Source organism: Ranitomeya variabilis, chromosome 4 (assembly GCF_051348905.1).
Source record: "Ranitomeya variabilis isolate aRanVar5 chromosome 4, aRanVar5.hap1, whole genome shotgun sequence".
In the NCBI taxonomy this organism is placed as follows: Eukaryota; Metazoa; Chordata; class Amphibia; order Anura; family Dendrobatidae; genus Ranitomeya; species Ranitomeya variabilis.
The window spans coordinates 716,902,461-716,919,513 of NC_135235.1; the positions used below are offsets into that span (position 1 = coordinate 716,902,461).

The 17,053-nt window shown below is 44.2% G+C and overlaps 1 protein-coding gene across 1 annotated transcript in view; it reads right to left on the reverse strand.

Annotated features, from left to right (window-relative positions):
• Positions 1-688: 688 nt before the first annotated feature.
• Positions 689-17,053, reverse strand: part of LOC143766591 (uncharacterized) — a 56,187-nt gene continuing 39,822 nt past the window's right edge. Inside the window, exons 2-7 of the mRNA XM_077254383.1 lie at positions 15,254-15,403; positions 14,945-15,124; positions 14,739-14,862; positions 14,558-14,655; positions 13,667-13,757; positions 689-5,821 (exon numbers count right to left, since the gene is read on the reverse strand). Of these exons, the coding sequence (XP_077110498.1) occupies positions 4,383-5,821; positions 13,667-13,757; positions 14,558-14,655; positions 14,739-14,862; positions 14,945-15,124; positions 15,254-15,403 (2,082 nt within the window). The 3' untranslated portion in view covers positions 689-4,382. The remainder of the gene's footprint in view (positions 5,822-13,666; positions 13,758-14,557; positions 14,656-14,738; positions 14,863-14,944; positions 15,125-15,253; positions 15,404-17,053) is intronic.

Here is a 17,053-nt window from a genome sequence, read left to right on the forward strand (position 1 = left end):
TTACCCATTATTGAAAGGTATAAAGGTTTACATACTTTTTATTCACTCATTATTCCTTTTTCATTAATTCCCCTTTTTTATATTTGCATTTTCACATGCCCCCCCACTAATTTTAATACACATCCACATTTAGTTCCCCTTGTATTGATTGTTTGTTCACAACCCACAGCTTCTTTACGTAACATTCCCAGAGCACCATGCATTCTCCATTGATCTTATCCTATACCCAGCACTTATTCTCACCAGTCCCATAACACTTTCAGCGGTGTGCGCTCCGTTCGGGCTTCCTGCATTGATGTTGCCAGGGCGACGCGTCTACAATGGTCTGGTCCTGCCTCCCCGCTCTGACGCGTCGAGTGGGGAGGAGCTCTGGTACATGACGCCGAGGCCGGATCCTCCCGGCCGCAGGGCTGCTACACAGCCGTCGCCACTAATGTCCTAAACATGCATGATATAAGCTCCTAGCACATGACACATACCCAACTACAACCCGATAAAGCTGCACGTGAAACGCGCGTCGGGGAATCAGTCTGCGCCTGAAAGGGGTCACCCGTAGAAGCGCTGTGTGAAGCGTGAAACGGCCGTCGTCTCCTCCTGCACACTCCTTACACTGCCTTGTTCCCCCGTGCCATGAAGATTTATATGGACATTTAATAAAGGAATCTTTGACTCCAGGACCGGTGAGTGCTCAGGCGTGTTTTTCTATATCCACTAATGCAAGAAATTATGTTGTAAAGAGTTTCTCAGAGTGTCCTAGTGTGGGATCACTAATCTCCTGGGACTCAAATTGGAAGGAGGAGCAGCATGCTAGAAGCATTATCTGCTATCCAACTGAACACCTGTTCGCACTGTTCTGGCTTCAGGAGTGGTGTACCTTACCTACCTGCAAAGTTGGACATGAACCTATATGATGTGGATGGGCACGGTTCTTGTGCTTCAGCAACAGGCGTAGTCACATCTGTCTCATGTCCTTGGCATCTACATGCATCATTGTTAGCACCTCCACTTCCCTGTCCCTTACCTCACGTGTTACGAGTTTTCTAATTGCTAGGTTTCTGGAAACCAAGTTTATTTTTTATTTAAAAAAAAAAAAAAAATGGTCACCTGCAGCAGTCAACTATTTTTTTAGTTTAATATCACCATTATGTAACACAAAGCACGTAAAAGTGTATCGATGACAAATTCAATCCAGAAAAATGTATCAACCCTTATTTGGAGTGTTATATACAATAAAAATATACCACAAAGCACATAATACTCTATGGATAACAGTATAGTTTATTTTTTCACTCCCAAAAAAGAATGTGGACAGCTGCAGCTGCTATATATTTAGCAACGGACTGCAAAGCACTAAGCCCTGCCTAGAGACTGCATCCAGTCAATCCCCCTGCTCATGCAACTGTCCTTCACTAGGCTAAATGCAGAATGTATCTGATACAAACAACAAAGCACAAGATTAGCCCTTACAAGGACTGTTAATATGATGGTTCAGCATCAGCATTAACACTACAGGACTCTGATTCATTATACCGTGCACACACGGGCCTGTACAATAATAATAATCTTTACTTTTATATAGCGCTAACATATTCCGCAGCGCTTTACAGTCTGCACACATTGTCATTGCTGTCCCCGATGGGGCTCACAAACTAGAATCCCTATCAGTATGTATTTAGAATGTGGGCGGAAACTGGAGTACCCGGAGGAAACCCACGCAAACACGGGGAGAACATACAAACTCCTTGCAGATGTTGTACTTGGTGGGATTTGAACCCAGGACTCCAGCGCTGCAAGGCTGCAGTGCTATCCACTGTATAACCACTCTCTTCCTCCAATAAGAACTGTCTCTGAGATGTGCACTGGCGTCAGCGTGCCGAGCGTGGCGGCACCTGTCCTTTTATAACCTCTGATCATATGATACGGCCAGCCAATCACAGTGATGCCACTACCGAGATGGCTACTGCATTACAGTGACTGGCAGGCAATCCCTGCATGTTTACTGGCTGTGTAACAGACATAAAAAATGCAGGAGTGGGTGTTCGAATGTGAGTAATGCTCACTGGGTATTTCCAACCACCCCGATACTCAAGTGATATCCGAGTATCACCGAGCACGATCGCTCATCCATAGTAAATATCCTTTCTCATTTAATTATATGACTTATGTTTTTGTGCAATTTGTCAATAACATATGTAGTGTCTCCCAGTCAGAGTTATTTTTGATGGTCAACAAAATATGACTTTCTAGTAATTTATTTTTCACACTCTACTGTAGGTATGATAATGGTTTCTCTCTGAGTGGGATTTTTGAAGTTTTGATGATAGCGATCCGCCCGGCACCTATTAAGTAGTTAAATGCCGCTGTCAAACTCTGACTACGGTATTTAACAAGCGCTTCCAGCCATCAGGCCAGAAATGCACGTGATCGGGGTCAGAGGTGCGTAAGCATGACAACCAGAGGTCTCCTTGAGACCTCTATGTTTGTTGATGCCGGATTGCTGTGAATGCCACCCTCTGGTCGGCCCTCATAGCAATGCTGTCATTCTAGTACATAGGGGCTATCTGAGCATCATCGCCGCTATGTAGCAGAGCCGATCAGGCAAGGTCAGCTTCTAGCCTCCCATGGAGGCTATTGAAGCATGGCAAAAGAAAAAAAAAATTGTTTTAAAAAATATGAAAAAAATAAAAAAAATATAAAAGTTCAAATCACCCCCCTTTCGCCCCATTCAAAATAAAACAATAATTAAAAAAAGAACACTCAAACCTAACATATTTGGTATCGCTGCATTCAGAATCGCCTTTTCAATAAAAAAAAGAAATTAACCTGATCGCTAAATGGCGTAGTGAGAAAAAATTACTTTTTTTGGTTGCCGTGACATTGCATTAAATTGCAATGATGGGCGATCAAAAGAACATATCTGCACCGAAATGGTATCATTAAAAACGTCAGCTCGGCATGCAAAATATGCCCTCACCCAATCCGAGATCACGAAAAATGGAGATGCTACAGCAATGGAAAATTGTGCAAATTTTTTTTTTTTTAAGCAAATTTGGATTTTTTTTACCACTTAGATAAAAAATATCCTAGACATGTTTGGTGTCTATGAACTCGTAATGACCTGGAGAATCACAATGGCAGGTCAGTTTTACCATTTAGTAAACCTAGCTAAAAAGCCAAACAAAAAACTAGTGTGGGATTGCACTTTTTTTTGCAATTTCGAGTACACGACATGGTAAAACCAATGGTGTTGTTCAAAAGTACAACTCGTCCCGTAAAAAGTAAGCCCTCACATGTCCATATTGATGGAAAAATAAAAAAGTTATCGCTCTGGGAAGGAGGGGAACGAAAACGCAAAACTGAAAAAAGCTCCAGGGGTTAAAGGGGATGTCCACTACTTGGACAAACCCTTCTCACTGAAAAAGGAAAGGTTTATCCAACTTCTACTCTAGAAATCCAAGACATGTTTAAAATTATGAATTGTTTAGTTTTTCAAAGTTAAAATATAGTCGTATCAAAAAGTCTTTTTTTCTTTCTTGGTTGAAACATGTAGGAAAAATGTATTTAAAAATCATAGTGAAAAGGTTAATAGAATACCAAATGTGTTTCGAAAGCAAGTGCGTTCTTAAACATGGATTACGGTCTCCACTTTTAGACATATCAAACAATAAGAGTAAGGGCTGAGCCAGACGGCCGTAAAACTCGTGTGATAATAGCATCGCACTGCACGGACTGGCCTGGCACCTCTCCTGACCTGAGCAAGACAGTATGATGTATTTCTATGCAGCTGTCAAGCTCAATTCAGAGAGCCGACAGCCAATACTAGTTTTACGATGCGATTCTCGCAAGAGAAATAAGGCAGTCTGTCTCTGACCTAAGTCAAAGAGCAGCTGCAGCCCTGGCTTCCTGTTGATGTTCAATACATCCGAAGGCAGGAACAGTGAAGCCAGTGCTGATTTTGTAACAACCTCACATGAGCCCCGGGAACGTGAGTGCCAAGACAATTGAAATGACACTGACATGGAAAGTTACTATGAATAATTTTATTTCAAATATCCCAAAAACATGAGGAATGACAAGGGGTTGTACTAGAAATGGACAACCCCTTTAAGAAATACATTTTTTGGTTAAAACACTTCCAAAATTCTTAACATGGAAATGGCTTCACCCCTTTGTAACTTTTCTGATGCTGAAGAGTTGATTTTAGTGTAAAACATTTCCTATATTATGAACATGAAAAAGGCTTCTCCCCTGTGTGGGTTCTCTGGTATATAACAAGATCTGATTTCTGGTTAAAATATTTCCAACATTCTGGCAGGAAAAAGGTTTCTCCCCTGAGTGGGTTCTCTGGTGCCTATCCAAATCTGATTTCTGATTTAAACATTTCATACATTCTGAACATGGAAAAGGCTTCTCAGGTGGCAATCAAGATTCGCTTTCCGGTTAAAAGATTTCCCACATTCTGAACATGCAAACAGCTTTTCCCGTGTGTGAGTTCTCTGGTGGTTAACCAAAGTTGATTTCTGTGTAAAACATTTCCCACATTCTGAACATGAAAAAGGCTTCTCCCCTGTGTGAGTTCTCTGGTGCTTAACCACAGCAGATTTCTCGTTAAAACATTTCCCACATTCTGAACATAAGAAAGGTTTCTCCCCTGTGTGGGTTCTCTGATGGTTAACAAGACTCGATTTCTGGTTAAAACATTTCCCACATTCTGAACAGGAAAAAGGCTTCTCCCCTGTGTGGGTTCTTTGGTGTAAAACAAGATTCCATTTAAAGTTAAAACATTTCCCACATTCTGAACAGGAAAAGGAAAAAGTCTTCTCCCTTGTGTGCGTTCTCTGGTGGGTATTAAGAGATGATTTCCAGTTAAAACATTTCCCACATTCTGAACATGAAAAAGGCTTCTCCCCTGTGTGGGTTCTTTGGTGTATAACAAGTCTCGTTTTTATGTTAAAACATTCCCCACATTCTGAACATGAGAAAGGCTTCTCCCCTGTGTGAGTTCTCTGGTGCCTAAGCAAATCTGATTTCTCGTTAAAACATTTCCCACATTCCGAACAGGAAAAAGCCTTCTCCTCTGTGTGGGTTCTTTGGTGAGTAACAAGATTTGATTTGTGGCTAAAACATTTCCCACATTCCAAACATGAAAAAGGCTTCTCCCCTGTGTGAGTTCTCTGGTGCTTAACCAAAGCTGATTTCTCCTTAAAACATTTCCCACATTCTGAACAGGAAAAAGCCTTTTCCTCTGTGTGCGTTCTTTGGTGAGTAACAAGATTTGATTTCTGGCTAAAATATTTCCCACATTCCAAACATGAAAAAGGCTTCTCCCCTGTGTGGGTTCTTTGGTGTATAACAAGATTCCCTTTTAAGTTAAAACATTTCCCACATTCTGAACATGAAAAAGTCTTCTCCCCTGTGTGGGTTCCCTGGTGTATAACAAGATGTGATTTGTGTTTAAAACATTTTCCACACTTGGAACAAGAACATTTTTTCTCCACTGTATGAATTTTTGGATGTTTAAGAAAAGATTTTTTGATGGGAAAACTGTTTCCATATTCTGAACATGAAAATGGCTTCTCTGATTTAGTAGTATTTAGTTTTTTATTGCTTATTTTGTGACTCTTATTTTCCTTAGTAGTTGCTAATGAATCAGAAGACAGGACCTGTTTCAAAGGATCAGATGAGAGATCGTTGCTCTGAAGGGATGACGGTATATCTGGAGTAATAGCATTAACTTCAAATGTATCCAGTGGGATCTCAAAATCATCCGATTTAAAAATTGAAGATGTCAACTGTTTCTCTGATCTCCTGGTACAGTCATCTGTCAAGATATAAACCAATTATTGTTTTTGAATAAAATATCTTTGAATGTCATTTAACATTTCTACTTAACTTGTCTGTAAAAATGGTAAGTTATGTAAAAACATTTAATTCTTCACCAAGACAATAACTGTTCACAGTCTAATAGAAACTCTCATAGGAAGAACCAGTGCAACACGGCCACAATACAAAGTTATGTTCACAAACATAATACCAATAAAATACAAGTGTTAAATAGACTGACCTCGCTTCAGGGGAGAATATCTCAGAGCAAACTAAGTGGGTCCAATGAACAAAGAATATATAGAGACTGGTAGTCGTCCAATAAGACAAATACTATCCCCAGATGGCACTCCAAGAGAGAAAGAAAAAAAAAAAAAAGCTAAGTAGATTCCATAAACAAAAAATGTATATAGTAATCTAGCAGCCATCCAGTAAATAAATAAATTACTAGCCCCAGATGGTGGCAACACTACTAGTGCACAGATCCCCTTTATAATAAGACAGGCAGTGAAGCCCTTACCGGCAGCTTTTCCCTGAGGAAGAAGGCAGCTCTGACTTTGAAACATGTTGGCCAGTTTCCTGGATCTTGTGCTGCCCCCTAGTTAGTGTGAGGACACATGCTCAGGGAGCTTGCTGCTTTTACTTTCACTTTCACAGACATCCAGGGAAAAGATGCCGGCCGGAGCTTAACCTGGCTCTGTCTGATTAATTTGCTGTCCTGCTCTACTGCTATCTGCACCTGCAATTCACAGCAATATATCTGCCTATCTGCCAGCTCACACAGGACACTCTCCACTGAATGGTAAGGGCTTCAATGCTTGTCTTATTATAAAGGGATCTGTGCGCTTGTAGTGTTGCCACCATCTAGGGCTAGTAATTTATTTATTTATTTACTGGACGGTTGCTAGATTACTATATACATTTTTTGTTTATCGAATCTACTTACCGTATATATTCGAGTATAAGCCGAGATTTTCAGCCCATTTTTTTGGGCTGAAAGTCCTCCTCTCGGCTTATACTCGAGTCATACCCAGTGGTTGGCAGGGGAGGGGGAGCGGGGGCTGTCTAATAATACTCACCTACTCCTGGCGCGGTCCCTGCAGGTCCCTGGCTTCCCAGCTTCTTCCTGTACTGAGCGGTCACATGGTACCGCTCATTACAGTAATGAATATGCGGCTCCACCTCCCATAGGGGTGGAGCCGCATATTCATTACTGTTATGAGCGGTAACGGTGACTGCTCAGTACAGAAAGAAGCAGCAGCGCCGGGGAAGCAGGAACTACACAGCGCCAGGAGCAGGTGAGTATAACGGCGAGGGGAGCGCAGCGCTGCGCGATATTCACCTGCTCCTCTTTCCGGGCGCCACTCCGTCTTCAGCGTCTTCTGCAGTGACGCTCAGGTCAGAGGGTGCGGTGACGTGATTAGTGCGCACCCTCTGCCTGAACGTCAGTGCAGAAGACGCTGAAGATGAAGCGGCACCGGAACGAAGTCAGGTGAATATTGCAGATGCCAGGGGCCTGAGCAACGGAGAGGTGAGTATGTGATTTTTTTTTTTTTTTATCGCAGCAACAACAAATGGGGCAAGTGTCTGTATGGAGCATCTTATGGGGCCATAACGTTTGTGCAGCACTATATGGGGCAAGTGTCTGTATGGAGCATCTATGGGGCCATAACGTTTGTGCAGCACTATATGGGGCAAGTGTCTGTATGGAGCATCTATGGGGCCATAATCAATGTTTGTTCAGCACTATATGGGGCAAGTGTCTGTATGGAGCATCTATGGGGCCATAATCAACGTTTGTGCAGCACTATAGGGGGCAAGTGTCTGTATGGAGCAACTATGGGGCCATAACATTTGTGCAGCATTATATGGGGCAAGTGTCTGTATGGGGCCATAATCAACGTTTGTGCAGCACTATATGGGGCAAGAGTCTTTATGGGGAAATAATCAACGTTTGTGCAGCACTATATGGGGCAAATATCTTTATGGAGCATCTTATGGGGCCATAATTAACGTTTGTGGAGCATTACAGTATATGGGGCAAGTGTCTGTATGGAGCATCTTATGGGGCCATAATCAAGGTTTGCGCAGCACTATATGGGGCAAATATCTTTAGGGAGCATCTTATGGGGCCATAATCAACATTTGTGCAGAATTATATTGGGCAAATGTGTCTATGGAGCATCTTATGGGGCCATTATTAACCTTTATGCAGGATTATATGGGGCATATTTTGACATTGAGCATCTTATGGGGCCATCATAAACTTTATGGAGCATTATATGGGGCTCCTGATTCAATATGGATGTTCAAAAACACTTAACCTACTGATGTCTCAATTAATTTTACTTTTATTGGTATCTATTTTTACTTTTGACATTTACTGGTAGCTGCTGCATTTCCCACCCTAGGCTTATACTCGAGTCATTAAGTTTTCCCAGTTTTTTGTGGCAAAATTAGGGGAGTCGGCTTATACTCGGGTCGGCTTATACTCAAGTATATACGGTAGCTTTTTTTTTTTTTCCTTTCTCTCTTGAAGTGCTATCTGTAGCTAGTATTTGTCTTATTGGATGGCTTCCAGTCTCTATATATTCTTTGTTCATTGGACTCAGTTAGTTTGCTCTGTGATATTCTCCCCTGAAGTGCGGTCAGTCTATTTAATACTTGTCTATTTTTCTATAAGGGTGACACCGATACCTTATTGACCTTAGCAGCTGAGGGGATTCTAGTGGTTGTTTTCTGCTCCATGGTCAGGTAGCGCTTGTGCGTTTTTATATTTTCATAATACCAATAAAAACTTCTATTCATGTAATAAAAAAGCAAGTCCCCACTCAGGTCCATCATCTGTCAGTGGAAAAACCAAGCTTTCCACATTATTAGTGGCTCAAAGGCTCTTGAAAAGTAACATGACTTCCATTAACCAATCCAGCAATAACCACTGTCCCAAAATCAATTTTTACCCTCGCTTATGAGCCTTTCAGTGTGCCCAAACTGCATTTAGCATTCATGTATTTAGAATTACTATAGTGAGAAGAACTCACTTAATTTACGGTGTGTGTGCCTCCTGGAGCACAATCAGAGCACTATGTGTTGGGTATTAAAATAGCATATTTGCAATTTTTTTCTCCCACATCCACTGTGTGCTAATTTCGAGAAAGTGCCTGTGGAATAAACTTAGTCATTATTGGAGTCATTACTCCAATAGATTAGTTTTCTGAGGGTTATAATTTCCAAAATGGAGTCATTTTATGGGGATTTCTACAGATCTGATTTTCTGAAATTTTGTCATATTAGGGCTTCTGCAGATGGTGTGTCAAATCTCTTCTGGGATCTGCTCCTATGATGTCATGAGGTGTGTCCTTATTCATATGGCAGGCAAGGTTGGTAAAGGAGTAGACATTGGAACCAGAAGCTCTGGACGACATAGGCTCGATTCAGCCACTAAGATTAGGGTGCCTGGGACAAGTAGTACCATCCAGTCTGACAGTATGGGTGTATGTGCTGTCCAGCTGAAGTACCGTATTTTCCGGCGTACAAGACGACTTTTTAACCCCTGAAAATCTTCTTAAAAGTCGGGGGTCGTCTTGTACGCCGGGAATCGCCTTGTACGCCGGGTGTATATGGTGGGTGGGGGGGGGAGTGATCCTGATGACGACGAGGGGGCGTCTCACAGAAAAGTGAGTATCCCCCATTACCTTATCATAGCGCTGCAGCGTGGGGTCTCTGTGCTGGGAGCGGCGGCGGCTGCTGTGCTGTGGCGGCTCCTCTTCTGCAGTGTGGGGCCTGTGGGGCGGTGGCGGCGGCGGCGTATCTTCATGCAGTCGGGGCTCCTCCGGCATCTCAGCCTGGAAGCCCCGCCGGCAACTCCATCGGTACAATGCGCTGGCCTCCGGGAAAATGGCCGCTGCTTAGATTCAGATCTCGTTGAGATCTGAATCTGAGCATGCGCAGCCCCCAGCGGCCGGGCCACCGCATCGCACCTATTGAGCTGCCTCCGGGAAAATGGCCACTGCTCAGATTCAGATCTCGTCTCCCGAGATCTCGGGACGAGATCTGAATCTGAGCAGCGGCCATTTTCCCGGAGGCCACCTGACCGCATTGTACCCATGGAGTTGCCGGCGGGGCTTCCAGTCTTTGAGATGCCGGAGGAGCCCCGACTGTATGAAGATACGCCGCCGCCACCGCCCCACAGCACCAGAGGCCCCACACTGCAGAAGAGGAGCCGCCACAGCACAGCACAGCACAGCACAGCAGCCGCCGCTCCCAGCACAGAGACCCCACGCTGCAGCGCTATGATAAGGTAATGGGGGATACTCACTTTCCTGTGAGACGCCCCCTCGTCCTCATCAGGATCACTCCCCCCCCCCCAAAAGGCACATATTCACCGGCCCTATAAGACGACATAGGGTGTATAAGAAGACCCCCGACTTTTAAGAAGATTTTATTTTTTAACTGGTAAAGTTGGGGGGTCGTCTTATACGCCCAGTCGTCTTATACGCCGGAAAATACGGTAATCTACTCCCTGATTCAGCTAACCGGGGGAAGACCATATTCTACGTAAAATCAAAGCATATTCAGCGAAGCTGACAGATACAGCATTGTTCCCTAGTTCAGTTCTCTATACTCAGCTCATGGATTGTGTGTTTGTTTCCTGTTGTGATCCCGGCCTGTTTGCTGACTACTCTTACATCTTCTGATTTAGTATTTTCTCTGCCTTACTGGTTCTGACCCAGCTACCTAACCTGACTATTGTGCTTCCTGTTTCACACCACCGTACAGCAGGCAACACTGTGGCCCAAGCCAGGGGGGGTCTCTATGCAAGTCCAGATCCATGTAGGGGTGTTAAAGGGTGATGAGCAAGATAATCCCTGGGATCAGGAAAATGGAGTAGATAGCACCAAGCCTGTTCATGGTGGCCATCTTCTGAGCTGACAGGTGTAATAATACATTGTGTCTTCAAACTATTCCAGTAAGATCTGGATTCAAAGAGCTAAATGGCTCTCTTTCCCTTCTCAACCCTGTAATGTGCCCAGACAGTAATGTACAACCGTATATAGGGTATTGTCGGAAACAAGAAAAGTCGTAAAATAACTTGTGAGGTCTGTTTGCTATAACCCTTTGTGAAAATAAAACATTTTTTTGGGGAAAAAGTATTTATTTAGTCAGCGACCAATTTTGCAAGGTCTCCCACTTAAAAAGATTAGAGTGGCCTGTAACTGACATCATAGGTAGACTATGTCTGATTTTTAAAGATTTATTTTGCAAAATATGGGGCAAAATAAGTATTTAGTCACCTAAAAACATGCAAGGTTTCTGGCTCTCACAGACCTATAATGTCTTCTTTAAGAGGCTCCACTCATTACCTGTAGTAATAGCACCTGTTTGAACTTGTTATCAGTATAAAAGACACCTGTCCACAACCTCAAACAGTCACACTCCAAACTCCACTATGGTGAAGACCAAAAGAGATGTCGCAGGACACCAGAAACAAAATTGTAGCCCGGCACCAGACTGGGAAAACTGGATCTGCAATAGGCAAGCAGCTTGGTGGGATGAAATCAACTGTGGGAGCAATAATAAGAAAATGGAAGACATACTCAAGACCACTGATAATCTCCCTCGTTCTGGGGCTCCACGCAAGATCACACCCCGTGGGATCAAATTGATCACAAGAACAGTAAGCAAAAATCCAAGAACCACAAAGGGGTACCTTGGGAATGACCTGCATAGAGCTGGGACCACCACAACAAAGGCCATCATCAGTAACACACTACGCCGCCACGGACTCAGATCCTACATTGTCAGACGTGTCCCCCTGCTTAAGCCAGTACATGTCCAGGCCATCTGAAGTTTGCTAGAGAGCATTTGGATTATCCAGAAGGGTATTAGGACAATGTCATATGGTTTGATGAAACCAAAGTAGAACTGTTTGGTAGAAACAAAACTCGTCATGTTTGGAAGAGACAAAATGTTGAGTTGCATCCAAAGAACACCATACCTACTGTGAAGCATGGGGGTGGCAACATCATTCTTTGGGGCTGTTTCTCTGCAAATGGAACAGGACGACTGATCCGTGTAAATGAAAGAATGAATGGAGCCATGAATCGTGAGATTTTGAGTGCTAACCTCCTTCCATCATCAAGTGCATTGAAGATGAAACATGGATGGGTCTTTCAGCATGATAATGATCCCAAGCAAACAGCCAAGGCAACGAAGGAGTGGCTTCGTAAGAAGCATATGAAGGTCCTGGAGTGGCCTAGCAAGTCACAAGATCTCAACCCCATAGAAAACCTTTTGAGGGAGTTGAAAGTCCGTGTTGCCCAGCGACAGAACTAAAACATCACTGCTCTAGAGGAGATCTGCATGGAGGAATGGGCCAACATACCACCAACAGTGTGTGCCAACCTTTTGAAGACTTACAGAAAATATTTGACCTCTTATCATTGCCAACATTGGATATACAGGGTGGGCCATGTATATGGATACACCTAAATGAAATGGGAACAGTTGGTGATATCAACTTCCTGTTTGTGGCACATTAGTATATGAGAGGGGAAAAACTTTTCAAGATGGATGATGACTATGGTGGCCATTTTGAGGTAGGCCATTTTGGATCCAACTTTATTTTTTCCAATGGGAAGAGGGTCATGTGACATCAAACTTATTGAGAATTTCACAAGAAAAACAATTGTTTGCTTGGTTTTAACGTAACTTTATTCTTTCATGAGTTATTTCCAAGTTTCTCTTTGTTTACAGCCATTGACATGTTGCAGAGGTTAACACGTGAGGAGCGGATAGAAATTGTGTTGATGTCTGGTGAACGCAGTACCTGGGTCATTGCAGCAGATTTCAATGCAAGACACCCTACGAAAGAAAACTGCCACCATTCCCATGTTAATTAGGTGTATCCATATAAATGGCCCACCCAAAAAAGTTTGCCTCATCACTGAACATAACGTTCTGTGTAAACTGAGGGTCCTGTTCTAATTTTTGTTTTGCCCATTCTGCAAATTCAGTGCGCCGATCTGGCTCATCCTCGTTGAGATGCTGCAGCAGCTGGATTTTGTAAGGGTGCCATTTGTTAGTAGTTAATATCCGCCGAAGGAATGTTTGACCGATGCCAGATCAGTGAGCTATTTTGCATTAAATAGCGAGAAAAACGTGAAAAATCCGCAAAATTAATGAACATGATGCGTTTTTTACCGCAATGTGTTTTTTTGCGGAAAAAAACGCATCATGTGCACAAATATTGCAGAATGCATTATAATTGATGGAATACATATGTATGCATTTTTTATGCGTTTTTATAGCAAAAAAATGCAAATAAAATGCGAAAAATCCTGAACGTGTGCACACAGCCTTAAAATTTGACCAGAAAGACTGGACCTGGTCTTATAGGGACCATATGAGCACATTTAGCAGCACAGAAGGGGAGAAGGTAGATTCATCCAATAAGATGTCAGGGTTCTAGGAAGCCAACAGCATCATTACCCTTTCTCTTACAGGCCCATTATAACAGATTTCTTCAAGTGATTTTCTAACTTGTCAGCACATTTTACGTCATTTGTATTTGTAATTTACAGAACTGGGCACGTAACGGTCAGTGTCTTCTAATCCCAGGGGGTAGGTGGATACTCCAGGTTGTAAGTTCTATAGAAAAGGATTTAATAATTTCACAAAGTAATTTCAACATTTCCAAATGGAGCTGAATGTTGTGGTCTAGAGGCAAAATGGTGATCACACAATTATGATACGGCCGGACTACACCACCACCGATAGATCATTCACAACCAGTGACTGAGAAGAATCGGTGACTTCTCTGCATTTAGTTGTTACTACTCACCTGGGTAGTCATATGTAGGAATCTCCTCTATACACCACTCATCACCCGTCACATATGTCTCTGTAGTATTAATATGGGTCAGATCTTCACCCTGAAACAAATATTGTAAGAGTCACAGGCAGATGGAGAAGTCACATCTATGATCAGCTCTAATCCTACCATCTCCACCGTTCTCATTACACAAGTATAAAACATATACCGTATTTTTCAGATTATAAGACGCACCTTTTTTCCCCAAAATTTGGGGGGAAAATGGGGGTGCGTCTTATAATGCAAATGTACCTTACCGGTACCGTTACTGCAGGCCACAGGCTGGGATGAAGGGGTGTCTGGCGGTGCTGCGAGTGTCCACCGCTGCTACCAGTGCTCTGCGGGTGTCTCTCATGCTGCGGGTGAGCGTCCGGCGGTGCCCGATGCTGCTGTGGCTGTCTCCTGTGCTGCCGGCAGTCCCATGGTTTCCTGTGCAGCGGACTCCGGTAAAATGACCACTGGGCAGGGCGATGCATGAGCAGATGGAGATCTCGGCACTGAGATCTCGGGAGATGAGATTTCAAGCGCTGAAATCTCAAATCCCGAGATCTCGGTGCCATCTGAAATCATGGGACTGTCATGGCTCTGGCCTTTCACAAAATGTCGGAAGAGCCCCGGCAGCACCGCAGAGACCACCGCCAGTAAGCAATAAGACGCATGGATTATAAGAAGCACCACCATTATATTAAAAAAATGTTTTCCTATTTTTCTCCTCAAAATTTGGGGTGCGTCTTATAATCCGGAGCGTCTTATAAATCAAAAAATACTGTAATACTGGTGGATAAACAGGACTGAGCACAAGACCTTCACAGCTGTTTAAACATCATAGGGGAGGTCTCCTGACACCTTCTCTCCATCTACCTGATGATCCTGAGGAACATTGGGATCTTCTTGTTTACAGTCCTGTGGAAGAAGAGGATGGGGGCATCTCTCTGGTGTTGTCCTCTTACTGGATAGACCTCGAAGAAACATATACAGGAACTGAATTCATTCTCTACATACAGATAATTATAGGCAGTGTGTATTTAGTCTTGTCCATTACCTGGTGATGTGAGGGGCTGGGGAATCTCCATCATGAAGTCCTTGTACACATCTTTGTCTCCTTCTAAATACTCCCACTCTTCCATGGAGAAATAGACAGCGACATCCTGACACCTTATAGGAACCTGACACATACAATGATACCATCATCCCCCGATCCCTTCATAGCATTACTGTATTATGTCCCAATATTTCTAGCAGTGTCACCTCTCCAGTCAGCAGCTCAATCATCTTGTAGGTGAGTTCTAGGATCTTCTGGTCATTGATGTCCTCATGTATCAGGGGGTGAGGTGGAGGCCCCGTGATTGGGCTCAGGGGTCTTCCCCATCCCTCAGACACAGGTTCCTGACAGCGCTCACTAGAGGTCTTCTTCACTACTGTGTAATCCTGGTTATGGAGAGACACATTAATAAATCTCACTGCACACATTTCCAGATTCCTCACCTCTCCAGTTCTGTCCATCTGTTATTCCCATAGATAAGAATGATGTAATGTGACGTCATCAGAATCTCTCACCTCTCCAGTAAGCCGAAAGAGGATCTCTAGGGTGAGGTGTAATATCCTCTCCGCCATCTTGTCTCTGTCCATATCAATCCTTGAGGGGTAAATCAGGAAAATTCTCTTATGTAGAAGATCTTCACTGAGAGGATCCGATATTGTAGAGACCTGAATGAGAAGATGAGCCGATGTAACATCATAAAAATCCTGTGTAATAATACAATTACTGGAAATAATAAGGGAAACATATGAGGAGACAGAACGTGTAGATGTTGTATTCCCTAGTCTTTTATGGACTCAAACATAAGTTAATTGTTGACTAAGACATCTCCTCCATGCTCCCAATCACTGGCTATGCTACTCATTGCTTCAGCAAGTGATTGGCTGTAGGAATCACAAAGTTCATTGGAAATGACTAGGAAATGGGGAGGGTAGTGCTATGCCTGGAGATAAGTGAGATCCTGTTTGGCAGGTTATCACTCATACAACACCTTCCAAATCCAGGCCAGGAGAGGGAGCTCAAAACCCAGTTTTAGGGCAGCTTCCCTGTATAAAGATCCTGGTTTGGAGGAGGTGTTAGATTAGTCTGCACAGAAAGTCTGTGTGCGATGACAGACAGGGACAGAGCACAGTGGAGATACAGGAATCTAGGAGGCTACGAGAAAGCCTCCACAGAGTCAGAAACCGGGTACCGGGAGCCCGAGGCTTTTGTGGAGCTATAAGACACAGAGCAGAACTGGAGGGCATAGAATTACATGGACTTTGCCCAATTTCACCTGTGGTACAGCAGCACCTTGGAGCCTGGAGTCACCATGAAAAGACCCCAGTAGGCACGGCTTAAGCTGCCTACCATACAGGTACCTGTCCCAGGACAGGGGAAAGAATTAGGATTTTGCTGGGAACACTTAGAGGCAGCAGGGACCTCAGATACAGCAAGCGCAGAGTGGATGGCTCCTACATGACCTGCCAAGGGGATTCCGCTTGTCTCTGGACAGCCTGGACTCCTAATTCACCTGCTGCCATTGCCCTGGACTGTGGACAGTCATCCAGAGTAAACCAGGTAAAGACTTACAACTTGTCTCCTCCATTTATTCACCAGCCTGCTATACCATCCACGCCCTACACCATAGGACCCCTGGGGAAGTGTAACATCACTTCACCTGTGGGAAGTGTAACATCTGTGCTGCCACAACATCCCCCAAGGGGCTCCTTTAATGCAGCGTTGGTCCCACTACTGACCGAACCCCACAGGTGGCGTCACGACAAACTTTGAACATTTATCCCTTAAAACATTTTCCCGTTTTAACATTGAGGCCCAGGGCCACGGACCGAGTTGCAGCCACCGTGACATCCCCCTTTACGACCGGACCCAGCTACCGAGTACCCCACTGCCCTGGGGGCGACTCAACTTTGGCATCATGAACAGGATTTCGGGCCCTGGCATCGCCAGGTACTGTGTGCCAGTGATTGTGACAGTTTACCGCCATTGCCGTGCAGCACGAGGGGAAGGAGGAGACATACCTTCGTGGGCGGAGCCAACCGAAAAGAACACGAAGAGGAGAAACGGGTGCCACGCTGCTGAGAGGAACGCCGGACGTGAGGAAGCCGTACAGCGTACAGCCAGAAATAAAGACGCTGCAAAGTGCCGAGCGGAGCACCGGAGGAACCGCTGCAGACTCTGGAAAGGAGACCCGGCTTCTACCTGGTTAGCAAGGGGGAAGAGCCACGACTAACCACCCGGGAGGATAGCATCCCCAGGACCCGCTGTGGACACAGCCGCAGGACCCGGACAACTTCCAGGCCCCGCAGAGCCCACAG